This window comes from Penicillium expansum (genome assembly GCF_000769745.1).
Source record: "Penicillium expansum strain MD-8 chromosome Unknown contig70, whole genome shotgun sequence".
Lineage (NCBI taxonomy): Eukaryota > Fungi > Ascomycota > Eurotiomycetes > Eurotiales > Aspergillaceae > Penicillium > Penicillium expansum.
The window spans coordinates 306776-324265 of record NW_015971495.1 but is presented as its reverse complement, the minus strand read 5'-3'; the positions used below and the strand labels follow the sequence as shown (position 1 = coordinate 324265).

Sequence of the window (17490 nt, the reverse complement as noted above, 5' to 3'; positions counted from 1 at the left end):
CTCTATGCTGACGAGCACGAGAGATGATGGTGCATTGGCCACTTTCTGCGCAGTGAAAACATGATGAAGGACGAATCCACCGGATCCAGGAATTTCAGAAGACGCTGCAGAAAGGGTATGCGTGACAAAAAAAAAGATAACAATAAACACAAGAAACACCCATAATTGCTGCCGCAGGAAGTATCGTATGGCCAACCCAGTATGCCCCCGGCCCCAGTTTGCCATTGCGCCGAAGAGACTAGAAAAGATTCAAGTGTGATTATTCGTTTCGGTCATAGGTCTTGCCACCCCAAATATGAAAACAAGATAGCAATCATCGCTAGAAGGACATGTAATCAAAAAAAGAGATGTCGATTAACCCTGGGATGGCACACCAGTGGACTCCGAGGGGACCCGGCCGCCGCGGCCACGGCCGTAGCCACGACTGTAACCACCACGACCACGACCATAGCCGCCGCGGCCACGGCCACGACCGCGGTAGTTGGGGCGGTAGCCATCAACGCTACCCTGTCCGAAGGTTTCCATATTGCGTTTTTCCTCCTCGCCGCGCCATTCACGACCACCAACACGACCGGTGTTTTCTTCACGATCGCGAGCCTCACTTGAGATATTGTCAAAGAAGGAAGAACCGCGGTTGTAGCCGTGGTTCGACGAAGCGCCGCCGCCATTTGACATGGATTCCATGGATTCCGCCTCTTCGGCTGCATGGGCCTCAGCTTCAGCTACAGGAACTCCAGTGGCAATGGCCTCCTTCACCAAATCCTGCTTGTTGAACTTGGCGTTTGCGGTTTGGAAATCGTAATCCGATTGGGGGACTTCGATTTTCTTGGGCTGCTGCTGAGGGCGAGCACCGCCGCGTCCACCACGAGGGTGGTGGTGACCGCCTCGGGGAGCACGGGTGTTGTCATAAGGGCGCATGTGGTTCATCTGCTGCGTAAGCGCATCCACGGCACCTTCGGGCTGTCCGGGTTGCTTTTGAGCACCAGGCTGTGGCAACTTGGCCATGGCGGCAGCAACGGCAGCAGTGGCAGCCGCAGTGGCATCAGTGATAGACTGGTTATTTCCCCGAGGGGCGGTAGGAACGTGGGCGTTTGGAGGAGCGGGCTTTGGAGCAGCGATCGGGATAGCTGGCATGACTCGGCCATTCTTCTGAGGGGCAGCAGTCAGAGGAGCAGAACTGACAGGACCTTGTAAGGCTTCAGCCACTGTAGGCTTAGACTCGATTGGAGGAGTGGGGGCGTTCTGCTCGGCTGGTGTTGCGTTTCGGCTGGTGGACTTGTTGGGAAGCTTGTTCTCAACCGGGAGTTCGGAGGTGGGCTTAGGTGCGGGAGCGGGAGCGGGAGGTCCAGGGCGCTGAGATCCAGGCTGCTGAGATCCAGGTTGCTGAGGACCAGGCTGCTGGCCGGGGCCAATAGGCATCGGCGGTTGGAATTGACCAGGACCAGGGGGGAATCCATGGCCTGGAGGGGGATACCATCCGGGCGGAGCACCGTACGGCGGGAAACCAGGACCGGGAGGGAATGGAGGAGGTGGTCCAAATCGCTGTCCGTAAGGAGGGTAGTACCCTTGCTGGAATTGGTGCTGCGGGGGGTAACCAGGAGGAGTTGGGCCAGCTCCCTGGGGAAGCTGGGGAGGGCCCTGTGGAGGGCCCTGAGGAAGATTCTGTGGAGTAGGTCCCGAGTCAGGTCCCTGGGGAGGAACTGGCCGTTGAGCACCCTATTGGACTAGTCAGCACACTGTATACAAATGATACAGAAAACATGTCCAAGGTGGGGAATTGATCATCAGAAGGAAGGCAACGGAAATCTCTACACGGTTTTGCGCATTCAGAACAGGTCTGTGAGTTTACATCCGAGAATTTTTCGTCACTTGATCAATTTGCCGAAACAATGGTGGTTTTGTGTGGGATGACGTGGTGGATCGAGGAAAGAGCTGTGGTGACTTACCCCGAGAATGGCAGGGTCATCTGGTACCCGAGGTGCTTCTTGCGGCGCGGGGTCCTTTTGGTCCTCCCCAGCAATGCTAATGTCCTTCACATCACTTCCTCGAAAGACGATGTACTCGTAGACACTGGTGGAGGGGGGCACTTCCTCAGCGGGGTTGCCACGGCGCCCTTCTGAGCCGAATGACATGACATTCTCAAGAGCTATCGTGGAGGCTTCGGGGTTGATTTCGTGAAGAGTACCGACATAGCTAAAAGACAATTAATTGTGGACGAGGTAATTGAGAGTCTGATAAACTCACCGAATGTCACTTTTCGAGATCAGGTTGAAACGCTGACTGCTAGATGTTAACTCCCAGCCACTTTGGCTCCGAACAGGTTCAGACTGACCCTATGAGGTGATTCATCTCCATGGCAGCTGTGCGCAATATCGCGCGGGGTAAACAAATGAGGGGATACGGAGGGGAAGAATAGGAAAACGCAGAGGTTTAAAGAGACGAGATAGGAGGTTGGGAAGAGAAAGGAAGGGAGAGGAAACGCAAATTCTGTGGTTTTGTGGAGGATGCGGGCTACGGTGGACGACGTGAGCTCGGATAGCAGTTTTGGAGTTGGCGGGGGAGAAGTTGATGGGGAAAAATGAGAGCAGCTTTTACGTTTGACTTGATTCTTTAGAGACTTGAGACACGATGACGACATCTTCGAACCGAGATCATTTTTTTCAGACATCGTGAGTCAACGCAATTCTTTGATCTTTGAATGGAAAAGTGTTGATTGACATCTCTCACAGCGCATCTTTGGATGACCAGGAGCGGAAAGATGCCAAGTCCCAGAACACCAATGGAAACCCTATTCGACTGCAGGGCAAGATCCTAGCAGCTCATCCAGACCCCTGGAATACTGGATCGATTTATGTTGCGCAAAGTAATGGCACTGTGAGAAGGATCATCCTTGCCGTAAGTGCACCCGTAGTCTCAAACCGTCTCAAATTCAAATCCTTAAATTCTACAGACAGGAGAAACAGCTAGGGCGTTTACAGGTCCTATGGCCCCCGTGACTAGTCTTTGTTTGAGTCCCGATGGCAAGCTTCTATTTGCCGGGTGCTGGGACAAAGCTATCTGGAGCTGGGATACCACCACAGGCCAGCCACGCCAGAAGTATGAAGGCCATGCCGACTTTGTTCGATCAGTCACCAGTGCAAGGCTGCTTGGAGATGACCTGCTTATCTCCGGTGGTGCCGACGCACAAGTCTTGGTGTTCAATATCGCAAGTGGTGAGAGGTTGGAGACCTTCAAGGGCCACGCTCGCGGCATCCAGGATCTCGCCCTTGACCCGGAATCAGAGAGCACGCAACCGATCGTATTTAGCGCGGGAAGTGACCGGGAGATTCGCCAATTCAGTATCTTCGGTGGGGGTAGTACTACTGACCCTCTCCTTCCACATGACACCAGTGTCTACAAGCTTTTTTTCGATAATGACGGTGACCTTTGGACTGCTTCGGCTGATAAGACTGCCAAATGCTTGGTTCGACAAGACGGATGGAAGGCCAATCTGACTCTAGAGCATCCTGACTTTGTCCGTGATGTTGTCGTTTATGAAACGGGAGGCTGGGTTGTGACTGCCTGTCGGGATGAGGAAGTCAGAGTGTGGAACCGATCGGTAAGGGATTCTTTATTTTTCGGTCTTTCTATGGTGTTTATGCTAATTACGATAGACTGGCGCTCTCCATCATACTTTCTCTGGCCACTTCGAAGAGGTCACTGGGCTTGTGCTTGTAGGGTCAACCATAGTCAGCGTAGGAATTGATGCGACCATTCGTCAATGGTCCCTTCGACCCGATGAGCTTCAACAGGCAGTGGAGCTTGCGATGAAACCCGCAGAAGAGGAAAAGGAGGAGGAGAAAAAGCCAGCCGAATCAATGTTAACGGCGGAGGAAGAGGCAGAGTTGGCAGAGCTAATGGGAGACGATTAGATGATGTGATACCCAATTGTGTTTTGAGCATGTATATACATAGGAGAGACATGTAACTGCACCAAATACCATACAATGTAGACTATACAGAACTGTCTACAACTACAAAGTGCACCTGCAACCGTACAGTATGGATCACGTGACATTCCTGATGCAGTCATGACGCACAGGGCCGATCTCCCGCGACCTCGACCTTCGCCTCGATTCCCCCGCCTAAATGGCGCTGGCCCGCACACGACTTTATTCTTCAAGACACGCTCCAACCTCCAACCCGGCCCGTCTGTCCCCCCCTTCCCCCCTCCCAGTTACGAAATATTATTTGTGCCACAAGCCCAGGACTCGATCACACGTGGGGTAGCTTCTAGACTTTGGTCCCTAGGTACTGTGCTGTTAGAACACATTAGTAACCCCTCTTGGGCCTCGGACTGACGGACGTCTAGTCTCCGACCAGCAAAAGCATTGAAAACTCAGCCACAATGGCCGCCTCGATCAACCACTCACATCCACGCCATGACGTACCTGTAACAGGCCCTAAAATGGTCAATCGCTTGCAGCAAAGCAAGTCCCCTTATGTGAGAGATGTCTTCCCTCAGGAGAAATTGCGACACGCTCACGCAGCAATAGGTCCGGGCACATAGGAACAACCCGGTAGCATGGCAAGTATGGGATGCAGAAGCTATGGAGCTTGCCAAAAAGCACAATCGTTTAATCTTTCTCAGTATCGGTTACTCCGCATGCCATTGTAGGTTACAACTACCCCTCTGGTGGTACTGGGATTCTAATCTTGTCTAGGGTGCCATGTCATGGAAAAAGAATCGTTTATGTCATCAGAGGTGGCCTCAATTCTGAATGAGTCCTTCGTCCCGATCAAGGTTGACCGCGAAGAGCGACCGGACATCGACGACGTCTACATGAATTATGTCCAGGCCACAACGGGTTCTGGTGGTTGGCCCTTGAATGTGTTTTTGACTCCTGACCTCGAGCCTGTGTTTGGTGGCACTTACTGGCAAGGCCCAAATTCAAACACATTTACGGGCCCCGAAGCAATCGGATTCGTGGAGATTTTAGAGAAATTGAGAGATGTCTGGCAGACACAACAGCAGCGCTGTCTTGACAGCGCCAAAGAAATCACCAAACAATTGAGAGAGTTTGCCGAGGAAGGGACGCACTCGCAGCAAGGTGATCGCGATAATGATAATGACGAAGAAATGGATATTGAGCTTCTAGAAGAAGCGTATCAGCATTTTGCATCTCGATACGACTCGGTCAATGGCGGGTTTGGCCGCGCACCCAAATTTCCTACACCGTCAAACCTCAGCTTCCTACTCCGGCTCGGCGCCTACCCAACCCAGGTTAAGGATGTTGTAGGGCATGATGAGTGTGAACAAGCAACCGCGATGGCCGTCACGACACTAGTGAACATGGCCCGTGGCGGCATTCGGGACCACATCGGCCACGGATTCGCACGGTATAGTGTGACAACGGATTGGGGTCTCCCCCATTTCGAGAAGATGCTTTATGACCAGGCACAGCTATTGGATGTATACGTGGACGCTTTCCGGCTCACTCATGACCCCGAACTTCTCGGCGCTGTATATGATCTAGCTGCCTACTTGACGAGCGCCCCGATACAGTCACCCACCGGAGGATTCTTTTCCTCGGAAGATGCCGACAGTTACCCTCATCCCAATGACACCGAGAAGCGGGAGGGTGCGTTTTATGTCTGGTCGCTGAAGGAACTCACTTCAGTCCTCGGGCCGCGGGATGCTCCCGTTTGCGCCAAACACTGGGGTGTTCTCCCTGACGGCAACGTTCCACCTGAGTACGACCCGCATGATGAGTTCATGAACCAAAACGTGTTGTCCATCCGTGCCACGCCGAGCAAACTCGCTAAAGAATTCGGTCTTAGCGAGGAGGAAGTGGTTAAGATCATCAAGTCGTCAAAGCAGAAGTTGCACGATTACCGCGAACGAACCCGTGGGCGGCCAGACCTGGATGACAAAGTTATCGTTGCCTGGAATGGATTGGCGATCGGTGCGCTTGCTAAGTGTAGTGTTCTGTTCGAGGAGATCGAGAGCTCTAAGGCTGTGCACTGTCGCGAAGCGGCAGCACGGGCAATTAGCTTCATTAAGGACAAGCTTTTCGACAAATCCACGGGGCAGCTATGGCGCATTTTCCGCGATGGAAACCGTGGAGACACCCCGGGTTTCGCCGACGACTACGCATACCTGGCTAGCGGGCTGCTCGACATGTATGACGCTACTTACGACGACAGCTATCTTCAATTTGCCGAGCGACTGCAAAGTGAGAAAGGCCCCTTTGATTTGAACGGGATCTAATGGCTAACCTGATGATTCTAGAGTACCTCAATGAATACTTCTTGGCTCAAAGTGGCTCTACAGCCACTGGATACTACAGCACACCTTCCGTCCCCACCCCTGGCATGCCTGGACCGCTCCTCCGTCTGAAGACCGGCACCGAGTCAGCAACACCTTCGGTAAACGGAGTCATTGCGCGTAATCTACTACGCCTATCCGCTCTGCTCGAGGATGAGAGTTACCGGACTTTGGCCCGGCAGACGTGCAACACTTTCGCGGTGGAGATCATCCAGCACCCCTTCCTGTTCGTAGGAATGCTGGACGTGATCGTGGGCCTCCAGATTGGCACTCGCACGGTGACGGGTGTATTCTCCACCGCTGATATCTCTTCGATCCGTAATCCACGTGGCGACACCCTCCTCAGTCGGAATGATGAGCCTGTGTCAGCACTCGACGTAATTCGGCAACGGGTCCGGGCCGAAGCCAGCGTGGCCGTGTCCTCGTCTATCGTGGCCACATCGATTGTCGACATTCGCCCCTCACATTTGAAAGACTTTGTGGGAAATCAGTCCTTCTGGCTCAAATCCCGAAATGCACTCTTTCAAAATTTAAAGGCCTCTGAGCCGGCTAAGAACTACTTGATGGTTTGTGAGGCTGGGCGATGCCAAAACCTTGATCTCTAGGCGCTATGAGTTTTCTTTTTTTGTTACGTTTTTCGATTCTCACATCGAGAGTGTTTTGTGTGGCTGTGGCGTTCTTGGACGTTTGGTTGGGTATTACTCCGTACACATCTGGGCACTTTACGTTATTTCAGAGCGGATCTCCTGCCGTCTAGACTGTGGACCCTGGGCTTAAATGCCGGAAAGGTGGAGGTGCATGTTGAAGAATAGTATCTACAGAGTACGGAGTACTGCGTACGCTTACTTGTACAGCAGATGCGATCGTACAGGTAGGATAATATGATGTTTTGGAATTTCCCCTTGCTACAATGTATAAGCGCCCTGTCCCACAATGACCCGTGGATGTGAGGTGTGCCAACGGGAATGTCGTTCTGATTGGCTGTCTCAGCCCTGATGTTACTTTGATCTTCCACTATCAGGACGATTAGGACGATCCATACGGAGTTCAATCATCAGACTAATATCGGAAGGCTGCCTAAAACTCAATACAACATAGAAGAGAAGCCCCAAAACGAGGTATCCTCATTTTTATTTCGGGTATTCCGGAGAATACTGTTCCCTTAAATGAGTGGCTGAAACGAAGGTGATTGATTTAATTTATTTCAGATCCGCCCGCGCAGACTACCGAATCGGCCTCCAAGCCAAGTTTCTTAGCGGGATAAGCGGAGGTTCAAGTGGAGAGGTTTTGTTTTCCCGTGGGATGTTGTGATTGGTTGTTAAAGCTACGGGTGGACGGTTTGAAACCGTTTCTGGTCAAGGTCCAGGGGTTTCCAATGTTGACAGTCTCTTGGCTTCGATCATACGAGATCTCGATTGCTCTTATTGTTCACGACAGTACTCCGCCATACTACTTTGGAGATTTTCCTTTAGAAACCCACGGTACTTTTAATTATTTTATTTCCTTTATCTCTTTTTGATTAGCGTACGTACTACGTACTCCATAATATGGACTTGTAGAAGGCGGTCCAGACAATACAAGGGACACACCCCGGGACATCATATTCTTAATTTTAATTTTTAATATATCCATATCCTTAATGCTTTAAAGGAAATTAATTCGTAAAATCTCGGAGAATATTTGCTTAACGTCCTAATCACCAGCCTCATATCTGTGTGAAATGGTATCTAGGACTTGGAATGTACTAAAGAATGTGCCACATTGAGGTATGTCCAAATCTCGAGAGGTTGGAGATCCCCAGAAAAGAGAATAAGTATACGATAGAGAGCCATTGAACTTTCTTTTTTTTTTTTTTCTTTTCCCCAGTATAATAATTTATAAAATAATACCATCTTCACAATTTCACCTACTCCATTCATTTGGGGCCTCATTTTAAAAATTAATTGCCTATTCCGCACGGTCCCCCCCACCTCCTCATCTCCCCTTTCTACATTATCTACCACTCTTCTTCGCTTCTTCGATTCTTCTTCTCTTCTTCTCTGTCCTCTCCAATCCTTTCAGCCTGCATCTTATCTTTCTTTCTTTCCACTCCTTGAAGGAAGAAGGTGTTTTTAGGCCTGCCACTCATTTATCCCTACCATATACATTCCTTTGTCAACGCAGTCGATCTGCTTGACCCAATCCCAACTTTCTTCACACAAACTTCCTGGAGGAGTTTCTTTGTCTTCAATTCAAAATGCGTTCTGCTGTCATCTTTGCCGCCTTGGCGGTCGGTACTTGTGCCAGGGTTATTGAGAAGGAAGTTTATGTGACCGAGTGGACTACCACCACCGTCACCGAGACTGTGACCCAGTGGCCCACCAACACCCCCAGCGCCGCTGTTTCGGTCAAGCAGGACCACACCAAGCCCACCACTGCTGCTGCCCTTCCCACGGTCGAGGTTTCTAAGAAGATCCCCGCTGAGGTCGAGTCCGCCCCTGCTGCGGTTTCTACTACCGCTGCCGCTCCCACTACCGCTGCCGCCGTGGTTGAGTCTGCTGAACCCAGTAGCGCGACCACATTTTCCACCTCCTCATCTTCGACCACTGAGGTCGAAATCAAGGCCGTGACCACCTCTGTCGCCCCCGCGGTTACCTCCGTCGCTACCTCTTCGGCAACTTCGACCACCGCCGCTGCCACTGCTGCTGCCACTGCTGCTGCCACCGCTGGCAGCTCCTACCAGGAGACTATCCTGTACTACCACAACATTCACCGTAGCGAGCACTCTGCGAGCGGCTTGACCTGGTCTGAGGACCTCGCGGGAGCTGCCCAGACCCTCGCCGCGCGTTGCACGTACGCTCACGACACGTAAGTATTCCTTCGGTGTGCTTGAGAAACAATCATACTAACGTTCACTAGCTCCATCACGTCCGCTAGTGGAGACTACGGTCAGAACATCGCATACGGTGTCGAGGCAGCCCTGGTCGGCGAGCAGGTCATCGGCGAGATGATGTACACCGATGAGGCGCCCTACTTCGCCAACCTCTACGGCGAGGCCAACCCTGATATGTCCAACTTCGAAAAATGGGGCCACTTCACTCAGATTGTCTGGAAGGCCACCACGGAAGTCGGTTGTGCCACTGTTAGCTGCTCTGACTTGGGCAATGTTGGTGGCCCCGCCCCCTTCACTGTCTGTAACTATGGCACCCCCGGTAACTACGCCGGCGAGTATGCCGACAACGTCTTGAAGCCCAGCTCATAAACGTCTCGGGATATATGGAGCTGTTGATTTGAGAATGCCGCATCTGATATTCTTCTTGTGTGGGGTGATCTAAATTCATTGATCTTGTTCTTCCAAACAACATGTCTTCCCCATTCGATTTGCGCCATCTGGATTTGTCTTCTTGTCTTTTACCTTCTTCGTCATTTGCATGTCCCGCCTAGATTGGTGACCCATACTGTATGTATGCAAGCGTGCCCCGTCCTCCTCCTTTGGAGGACCTATGGCAATGCAGATATTATTATTCTATTGTGAATATTCATTTGACTCCTTGTCTTCCGCCACTCCTGTGTTGCGGCTCATCCTGTGGATAACAAAATCTCTGGCGTCATTTTTCTTTTCTTTTGCGAGCGTGATGTACCGTGTACAACCCAGCGTATCATGAAGTCTTCTCAACATCCTCCACGAAATCGTAGGATTTTCTATTGTAGAACTAGTTGTAGTTAAATGCTTATATGTTCTTAGCTCTATGACGCTGTGCTCACGTGACCTGGAGCTCCCCCCGCATGACCGGTCCCTTCGCCCGAAACGTCATTGGAACGTGAAGTGAGAGCCTATCCCGATATACTTCAATTTTCAGGAACTTCTGTATCGGGTACACGGTAAAATACTCCCTCCATCCCGAGAGGATTCTTTCTATCTTTATTAAAGAGCTAGTCGACCTTAATCTCTCAAGCTCAACGGGTTACAAGCTTTCTTTGTACAATTTTACCCCAAGCCAAGATACCTGCGGCAACGTGCAGGGTCCAGTGATTGACATTAGCCTTGGAAGTAAGTTCTTAGCCTGGTTTATCCGGTATTCCACCCTATCATTTCCCTTTTAATTACCCCCCACGGGGTGAGGGGCATACCCTCCCGAGACAAAGCCATTTCATCGCCATCCTCCATGGAAATAGCCCAAGGTGTGATGTCTACATATTGCAAACTCGCAGAGCCTCCTATAATATCACCAGGGACCTTGTAGACACCATGAACCACTTGTCCACGGGGGTTCTTTTCTTGGCAATAATTTGACATCTGACAAACGGCACAGCGAAACTCATCCGTTTCTCCGGCGCTATCATTCCGTTCTTCCACCGTATCACCCGGTCACACCAACCTGCACCTCGGGTTTCCATATCATTTGCACCATTGCGCAGTGCTCTGTAAGTTCACCATTCGTCTATGGTCCTTTTCCATTTCCCCTTAGGCCCGAGCCGGGTCCACAACCGCCCAGATCACTCTATAACCCCCATGCCTATATAGAATTACCATGCTCTCTTCCTGTCTCGCTCCACCCAAATTTCTCTGTTGTCGCTGCATGATCTTTATTTTGTGACTTTCATCTATCCCCGCATATTTTCTTTTCATTCCCCCTGTCTCTTACCCATCTATCTGCATCTGCACATGACATAGTCTCAATGCCATCATACTGCCTCCAAGACTGCCACTACTTCTACCGCACAGCCTTACGCCTTCTATCTATTCCCACCGTTCTCGCTAGTTGCTACGCTTGATTTTTATCTTGTCTCGAGACGCCGAACACATCTAACATCATGTCTTACTCCTCAATGGCAGTCCAATTCTTCACAGCCCCCAAACCACTCGGCGATTCCATGGATGCCGACACAAGCAAAAAGTATGGGTCCGACCCTCAAGGGCACACGGTCATGAGACCAAATGTCTCTACTGAACGGCCTTCCTCTGAGGTCGCTGAGCTCCACACGCCTAAGAGCCAGGGCTTGACTTTTGCAAACCAGGATTCGCTGCCTAAGCTTCCTATTCCCGATCTCGAGGATACTTGTCGCAGATACATAAATACTTTGCAGGGCTTGCAGAGCCCGCGTGATCATGAAGAGACCAAGGCCGCTGTTCGAGACTTTTTAAAGAATGATGGTCCTCTTCTGCAAGAACGGCTTAAGACTTATGCTGGTTCAAAGACGAGCTATATTGAGCAATTTTGTAAGTCTATTTGGAATCAAGATTTAGGTGGGAGGTCAGCTGATCATTGCTAGGGTATGATTCTTATTTGAATTTCGATAATCGTAAGTTGGATTTCCTGTTCGGTCTTTTCTTGCGCCCATCTCACATTCGCCAGCTGTCGTTTTGAACCTCAATCCATTTTTCCTTTTGGAGGACGACCCAACTCCCGCCAGAAATCACCAGGTGACTCGAGCTGCGTCACTGGCGGTTTCAGCACTAGCATTCGTTCGAGCTGTGCGTCGAGAGGAGTTGCCTCCTGATGCAGTGCGAGGAACGCCTCTTTGCATGTATCAGTACTCGCGGCTTTTCGGAACAGCACGTCTACCTACCGACAATGGCTGTGTCATTAGCCAGGACCCCTCGGCTAAACACATGGTTGTTATGTGTCGGGGACAGTTCTACTGGTTTGACGTCTTAGATGACAATAGCGATTTGATCATGACTGAGAAGGATATCTCGCTTAACCTGCAGGTAATCATTGAGGATGCGGCTCAAACTCCGCTTCATGAGGCTGCCAAGGGTGCTCTGGGTGTACTCAGCACCGAGAATCGGAAGGTTTGGTCGGGGCTACGCGATATCATGACCAAAGACTCTAGATCTAACAACGCGGAGTGTTTGAACATTGTCGATACCGCGCTCTTTGTCCTATGTCTCGACGGCACAGAGCCGTCCACCACATCCGAGCTTTGTGCTAATATGCTTTGTGGTACAAGCGAAGTCGTTAAGGGTGTCCAGGTTGGAACTTGCACCAACCGGTGGTATGACAAGCTGCAAATCATCGTCTGCGAGAACGGCAGTGCCGGTATCAATTTCGAGCACACCGGTGTGGATGGCCACACGGTGCTACGGTTTGCCAGTGACGTGTACACTGATACCATCCTCCGCTTCGCGAGGACCATCAACGGCCAATCCCCAAGCCTATGGGCAACTAGCAGCCCAGACCCAGCGAAACGCGACCCACAAAGTTTCGGAAATGTCAGCACGACACCACGCAAGCTAGAATGGGACATGACACCCGAGCTTAACATCGCGCTCCGCTTCGCCGAATCCCACCTCTCCGACTTGCTCTGCCAGCACGAATTCCAAGTTCTGGACTTTGAAGGCTTTGGCAAGAACTTTATAACCTCAATGGGCTTCTCTCCGGATGCATTCATCCAAATGGCCTTCCAAGCCGCCTACTACGGCCTCTACGGCCGAGTAGAGAACACCTACGAACCAGCCATGACAAAGATGTTCCTACACGGACGCACAGAAGCCGTGCGCACCGTAACAACCGAATGCATCGACTTTGTCACAGCATTCTGGGGCGAGAACGCCGCCGAACAAAAGGTCGACGCCCTCCGTGTCGCCTGCAAAAAACACACCGACGCCACCAAGGAATGTTCAAAGGGTCAAGGCCCAGACCGCCACCTCTACGCCCTCTACTGCCTCTGGCAGCGCTCCTTCGACGAAGGCCTCTTCCCAGACACCAGCTCAACGGGCGGGTACTCCAGCCCTGGCGAAACGCAATCCCAAACCCAAAGCCAGGGTCCTGGATCACCGAAACTCTCTTCCTCCTCCCTTTCAGACGACGGCCTCTCCTCACTGGGAAGCAGCGCACGCGCCTACCGTACAACATCCACGCCAACGCCCGCGATCTTCGCCGACGCCGGCTGGGACAAGATCAACAACACCGTGCTGTCGACTTCGAACTGCGGAAACCCGTGTCTGCGACACTTTGGCTTCGGCCCCACATCCGCCGACGGCTTCGGTATCGGCTATATTATTAAGGACGACTCAATCTCGATCTGCGCGAGTTCCAAGCACAGACAGACATCGCGGCTTATGCACACGCTTGAGTCGTATCTGTTTGAGATTCGGAAGTTGTTGCGTGCGACGAATCGCAAGGCGACGAGTCCGCGTACTAGTCGGGCGAGAGAGACTGAGGCGCTTGCGGAGAGCTTGCAGTCCGAGTCGCATCGGCGTGGTCGAATTGTCAGAGGTGGGGGTGCGCAGGGTGTTGATACGCCTACTTCGGCTGCTGATAGTAGCTTTATGGAGGATGATGGGATGGGAGGATGTAAGTTCTTTACTCTTTTTGGCGCCTTTGGTTGCTGGTTATTGGGTCGCGGCTTTGCTAACTTATTGTCTTACTAGATGGCTTCTTTGATGCTGGTATGCTCCTTCATGCGCTCAAGGGCCTGAATGCGGAACGGGAACAACGCGGCGAGAAGCCTGCTAGAAGGAGGTTTGTGGGGAAGAAGCTTCATCTTAATGAGTATTGATCATGCATGGTTGGAGCGGAAGAGAGTATCTAGTTAGTTTAATCAGAAAATGAAGTATGAATTTATATTTACTATATCGGTCTTATTCCGATCAAAATGCTTAATTTCCTAATATAAAATAGGGCATCCTCGGCAAAATGTGGGGAACCGAGACCGGATTAGCCGACTTAGCTCAATAGCCTTCTTGACGTATCGGATTTTGAAATCGACATTGTACATAATTCATTTTAGTTATCGATTCACCGTGCCAATCTGCATGTGTATTCCACCCTAAACACTATGACTTTGCACACCCTTCCAAAACGAGCGCCCCAGTTGCGGGCTCCACTAACAAGGCGCTTCACATCCACCCCCCGCACCGCCAGTTATGCGGACACTCTACCAAACCTCAAGATTGGCGCTCACACGAGAGTATTATTCCAAGGATTTACGGGTAATTACTCCTGTTTGTTTTAATTGAGATGTCCCCGCAATGGAATGCCACGGAATGTTGATCTCCGCCGCAGGAAGACAAGCGACTGCCAATGTCAAGGAGTCTCTTGAATGGGGCACTAAGATCGTGGGAGGTGTCAAGCCCGGCGTTGAAGGCGAACATCTAGGTCTACCAGTCTTCCCATCTGTCAAAGCGGTATGAGGATTAGACTAATTGTGCTCCCGTTGGGGAGGATATAATTTGACTAGTTGACTGACGAGCACCTAGGCCCAAAAACGGGCAAAACCCGATGCATCCGCAATCTATGTGCCGGGAAACCAGACCGCCAAAGCCATCGAAGAGGCTATTGAAGCTGAAATTCCACTCGTCGTAGCTGTGGCAGAACATGTGCCGATCCACGACATCCTTCGGGTATGACTTACTCGCGATTGATATTAATCGTGTTAGAAAAGAGTGAATTTTCGGTTTTAACAGTGTTACAGATCCATTCCATGCTCCAAACACAATCCAAAACCCGTCTGGTAGGTGCAAATTGTCCAGGCATTATATCCGCCATTGGAAAATGCCGAATAGGCTTCCAGCCATTGCCTTGCTTCGCGCCGGGTAATGTCGGTATCGTGGCTAAATCTGGGACACTGAGCTATGAAACTGTGGCGTCGACGACTCGCGCTGGTCTTGGTCAGAGTCTTTGTATTAGTATGGGCGGCGATGTGCTGGCTGGCACGAACTTTGTTGATGCTCTCACACTTTTTGAGAATGATCCTGATACTCGGGGTATTATTCTGGTTGGTGAGATTGGGGGGACGGCGGAAATGGATGCTGCTGAGTGGATTAAGGGTTATCGAAATAGGACGGTTGATCCTAAGTAGGTTATTGCCTCTTTCTTTTTGGTCCCTGGGTTTTTCGAGTGCAATGCTAATATTGGATAGGCCTATTATGGCCCTTGTTGGGGGTTTGGAAGCACCCCCTGGTCGGATTATGGGACATGCCGGTGCCTGGGCTGCGCCTGGGGAACCAGATGCGGAAACTAAATATCGAGCACTTGAACGTGCTGGGGCGGTCATGGTTAACCATCCCGAGAAGTTTGGTGAAGGGATGAAGACTTTGTTCGCGAACCAGTCTAGTCGTCCCGGTACAAGTGTGAGTGTGTTTTTTTAAAATCCGATATTATATAAACTGACATACACACAGCCAATGTCCGGGACTAGCTCACAAAAACGTGGCTTCCATACTATGAGACGAGTCACTCCAATTTCGAGACCGACAACTGAACATAAGCGTAATCTTTACATCAAGCAGTTCCAGGCATTCGACATCCTCAAGCAAAAGTCGATCCTTGTGGATGATACGGCTGCCAGCTCTGATAGTTCTATTTCCGTTTCCATCACAGTCGATCGAATGGCTTTATCGCCATGCATCATTGCCTCGCCGACTTCGGAATTTAACCCAGCTCAGTCGCAGAAATTTCCATTTCCCTACAATCAAACCAAGTTAGATAGCTCTATCATCACTGCTGTTGCCTCGAATTTGAGTCTCCCAGACTCTTCCCACGAGCAGCTTTCAGGCATTGTACAAGCTCTCTGGGAAATTTACAAGGAAAAGGAGGCCTTTACGCTAGAGACGCGTATTGGCATCTCCACTGATGGTACTTTGGAGATCCACGCTGCGCGTTTTGGTTTCGATGATGCTGCATTCCGCAGCTCGGGCCGACAGGAAGATATTCATAAACTTCGAAATAAATCCGAAGAGGTCCCGGAGGAGGTTGAAGCCGAAAAGGATGGGATTGTTTACGTCAAGTATGTACAAACAAGGACATCCATAACTTCGGAGATTTTGTCTGTATCTCTGCTGACATCTGATAGGTTGGAAGGCGAAGGCAGCATTGGCACGCTTGGTATGTATTCCTCTCTACACCTCGTTAGAAACAAAAGGCATTTGCTCACAATCCCGCCCAGTTAATGGAGCCGGTCTGGCGATGAACACAGTCGATGCTCTTACTATCCACGGCGGCCACTGCGCGAACTTCCTCGACACCGGTGGCAAGGCTACTTCGGAGACTGTCAAAGCGTCATTTCGCGTGATTTGCTCTGACACGCGTGTCAAAGCCGTCTTTGTCAATATTTTTGGCGGACTGACTCGCTGCGATATGATTGCTGAGGGCATTATCTTGGCTTTCCGAGATTTGAATATGAAGGTTCCAGTGGTTGTCCGACTGCGAGGTACAAATGAGGAACTGGGCCAGAAGATGGTAAGCATTGATCTGAATATTCGCTACCATTGTTGAGTTCTAACTTGGATGTTCGTAGATTGCGGAGAGTGGCCTCCCTTTGCATGCATTTGATGGATTTGAAGAGGCGGCAAAGAAAGTCATCGCGTTAGCTAAGGGTCAATAGTTGCTTTGCTCTACAGTCGAAGTGTATATGTGGTTAGACTAGATAGAACATAACGGCATAGATCTCTGTTTCAATCGTATGTAACGATTTAATGAAACTTATAGCTCGCCAGGCGACATTGAGTCTATAGGGGCTATATGAAAGTCACATTCCACTAAAGCTCTAAATCTAGATCTATATCCGAAACCAATATAGAATGCATCCGTCGTAAGAGCAACTCACTCATTACCTTCCCACTGCCCAGGCTGAGAGTCACACCGTCACTATGATGACCAGTGTTGATGTACAGTCCGCCTAACATAGTTGGCTTTGGCTCCACTGGATCTTTACTGCAGGGGCCGGCTATTATATGTGAATTATTTAGATCTCCCAGGAGAGACCATTTGACCTTGACTCTTGTTATAATTTGCTTCAGTGACGTTATTGAGACCATAACTCATAATTCCACCCAGTAGCATGTGACTATTTCTTAGCTCTAATGGGATCATCTTGCTCTTTACTATAAGTATTCACCATACCACATCCCTGGTTATAAAATGGAAAGATTATTCATACAGTTTGCTTCATATACATGAGAACAATACCAAAGTGACTACTAAAAATGACATGGCATAGCCGTATAAGCAGCCAAATATACTTGTTAAGGTATCTCTAGATAACTCTTCTTAAACATAAACGATTAAATTTCCTCAAATATCACTAGGGCAAAAGATAGTCCATGTGACCTCGCCAGAATCAAACGAGGCCGTGATATTTGCGTTGTGGCTCTGGGTGGAGCAAAACAGGGCTCTTCACTTTCTTCATATCCTTCACTGATCCGGCGTAATTTCCACGCATTTGCGGGAAGAAGTACCCAGGAGGGGTCACACATA

General features: G+C 50.3%; 5 protein-coding genes across 5 annotated transcripts; 4 read left to right on the top strand and 1 right to left on the bottom strand.

Moving 5' to 3' along the window:
* Positions 1–354: 354 nt before the first annotated feature.
* On the bottom strand, positions 355–2355 carry PEX2_027570 (uncharacterized protein; the record flags this gene model as incomplete). The annotated part of the gene is made up of 4 exons (XM_016740032.1): positions 355–1716; positions 1947–2193; positions 2245–2280; positions 2333–2355. The coding sequence occupies 4 exons, from the start codon at positions 2353–2355 to the stop codon at positions 355–357; spliced, it is 1668 nt and encodes a 555-aa protein (XP_016593679.1).
* Positions 2356–2628: 273 nt separating this feature from the next.
* On the top strand, positions 2629–3911 carry PEX2_027560 (WD40 repeat domain-containing protein; the record flags this gene model as incomplete). The annotated part of the gene is made up of 4 exons (XM_016740031.1): positions 2629–2669; positions 2730–2895; positions 2951–3598; positions 3654–3911. 4 exons carry the CDS (start codon positions 2629–2631, stop codon positions 3909–3911), a joined length of 1113 nt encoding a protein of 370 aa, XP_016593678.1.
* A 476-nt stretch (positions 3912–4387) lies between these two features.
* PEX2_027550 (thioredoxin domain-containing protein) lies at positions 4388–6912 on the top strand (the record flags this gene model as incomplete). The annotated part of the gene is made up of 4 exons (XM_016740030.1): positions 4388–4483; positions 4536–4653; positions 4704–6215; positions 6272–6912. The coding sequence occupies 4 exons, from the start codon at positions 4388–4390 to the stop codon at positions 6910–6912; spliced, it is 2367 nt and encodes a 788-aa protein (XP_016593677.1).
* A 1631-nt stretch (positions 6913–8543) lies between these two features.
* Positions 8544–9548, top strand: PEX2_027540 (CAP domain-containing protein; the record flags this gene model as incomplete). Its single annotated transcript, XM_016740029.1, has 2 exons — positions 8544–9154; positions 9206–9548. 2 exons carry the CDS (start codon positions 8544–8546, stop codon positions 9546–9548), a joined length of 954 nt encoding a protein of 317 aa, XP_016593676.1.
* A 1553-nt stretch (positions 9549–11101) lies between these two features.
* Positions 11102–16618, top strand: PEX2_027530 (ATP-grasp fold, subdomain 2; the record flags this gene model as incomplete). Its single annotated transcript, XM_016740028.1, has 13 exons — positions 11102–11507; positions 11561–11590; positions 11644–13587; positions 13665–13755; positions 14128–14225; positions 14299–14420; positions 14493–14636; positions 14708–15090; positions 15155–15365; positions 15417–16021; positions 16088–16119; positions 16181–16473; positions 16532–16618. 13 exons carry the CDS (start codon positions 11102–11104, stop codon positions 16616–16618), a joined length of 4446 nt encoding a protein of 1481 aa, XP_016593675.1.
* Between the last annotated feature and the right edge of the window lie 872 nt (positions 16619–17490).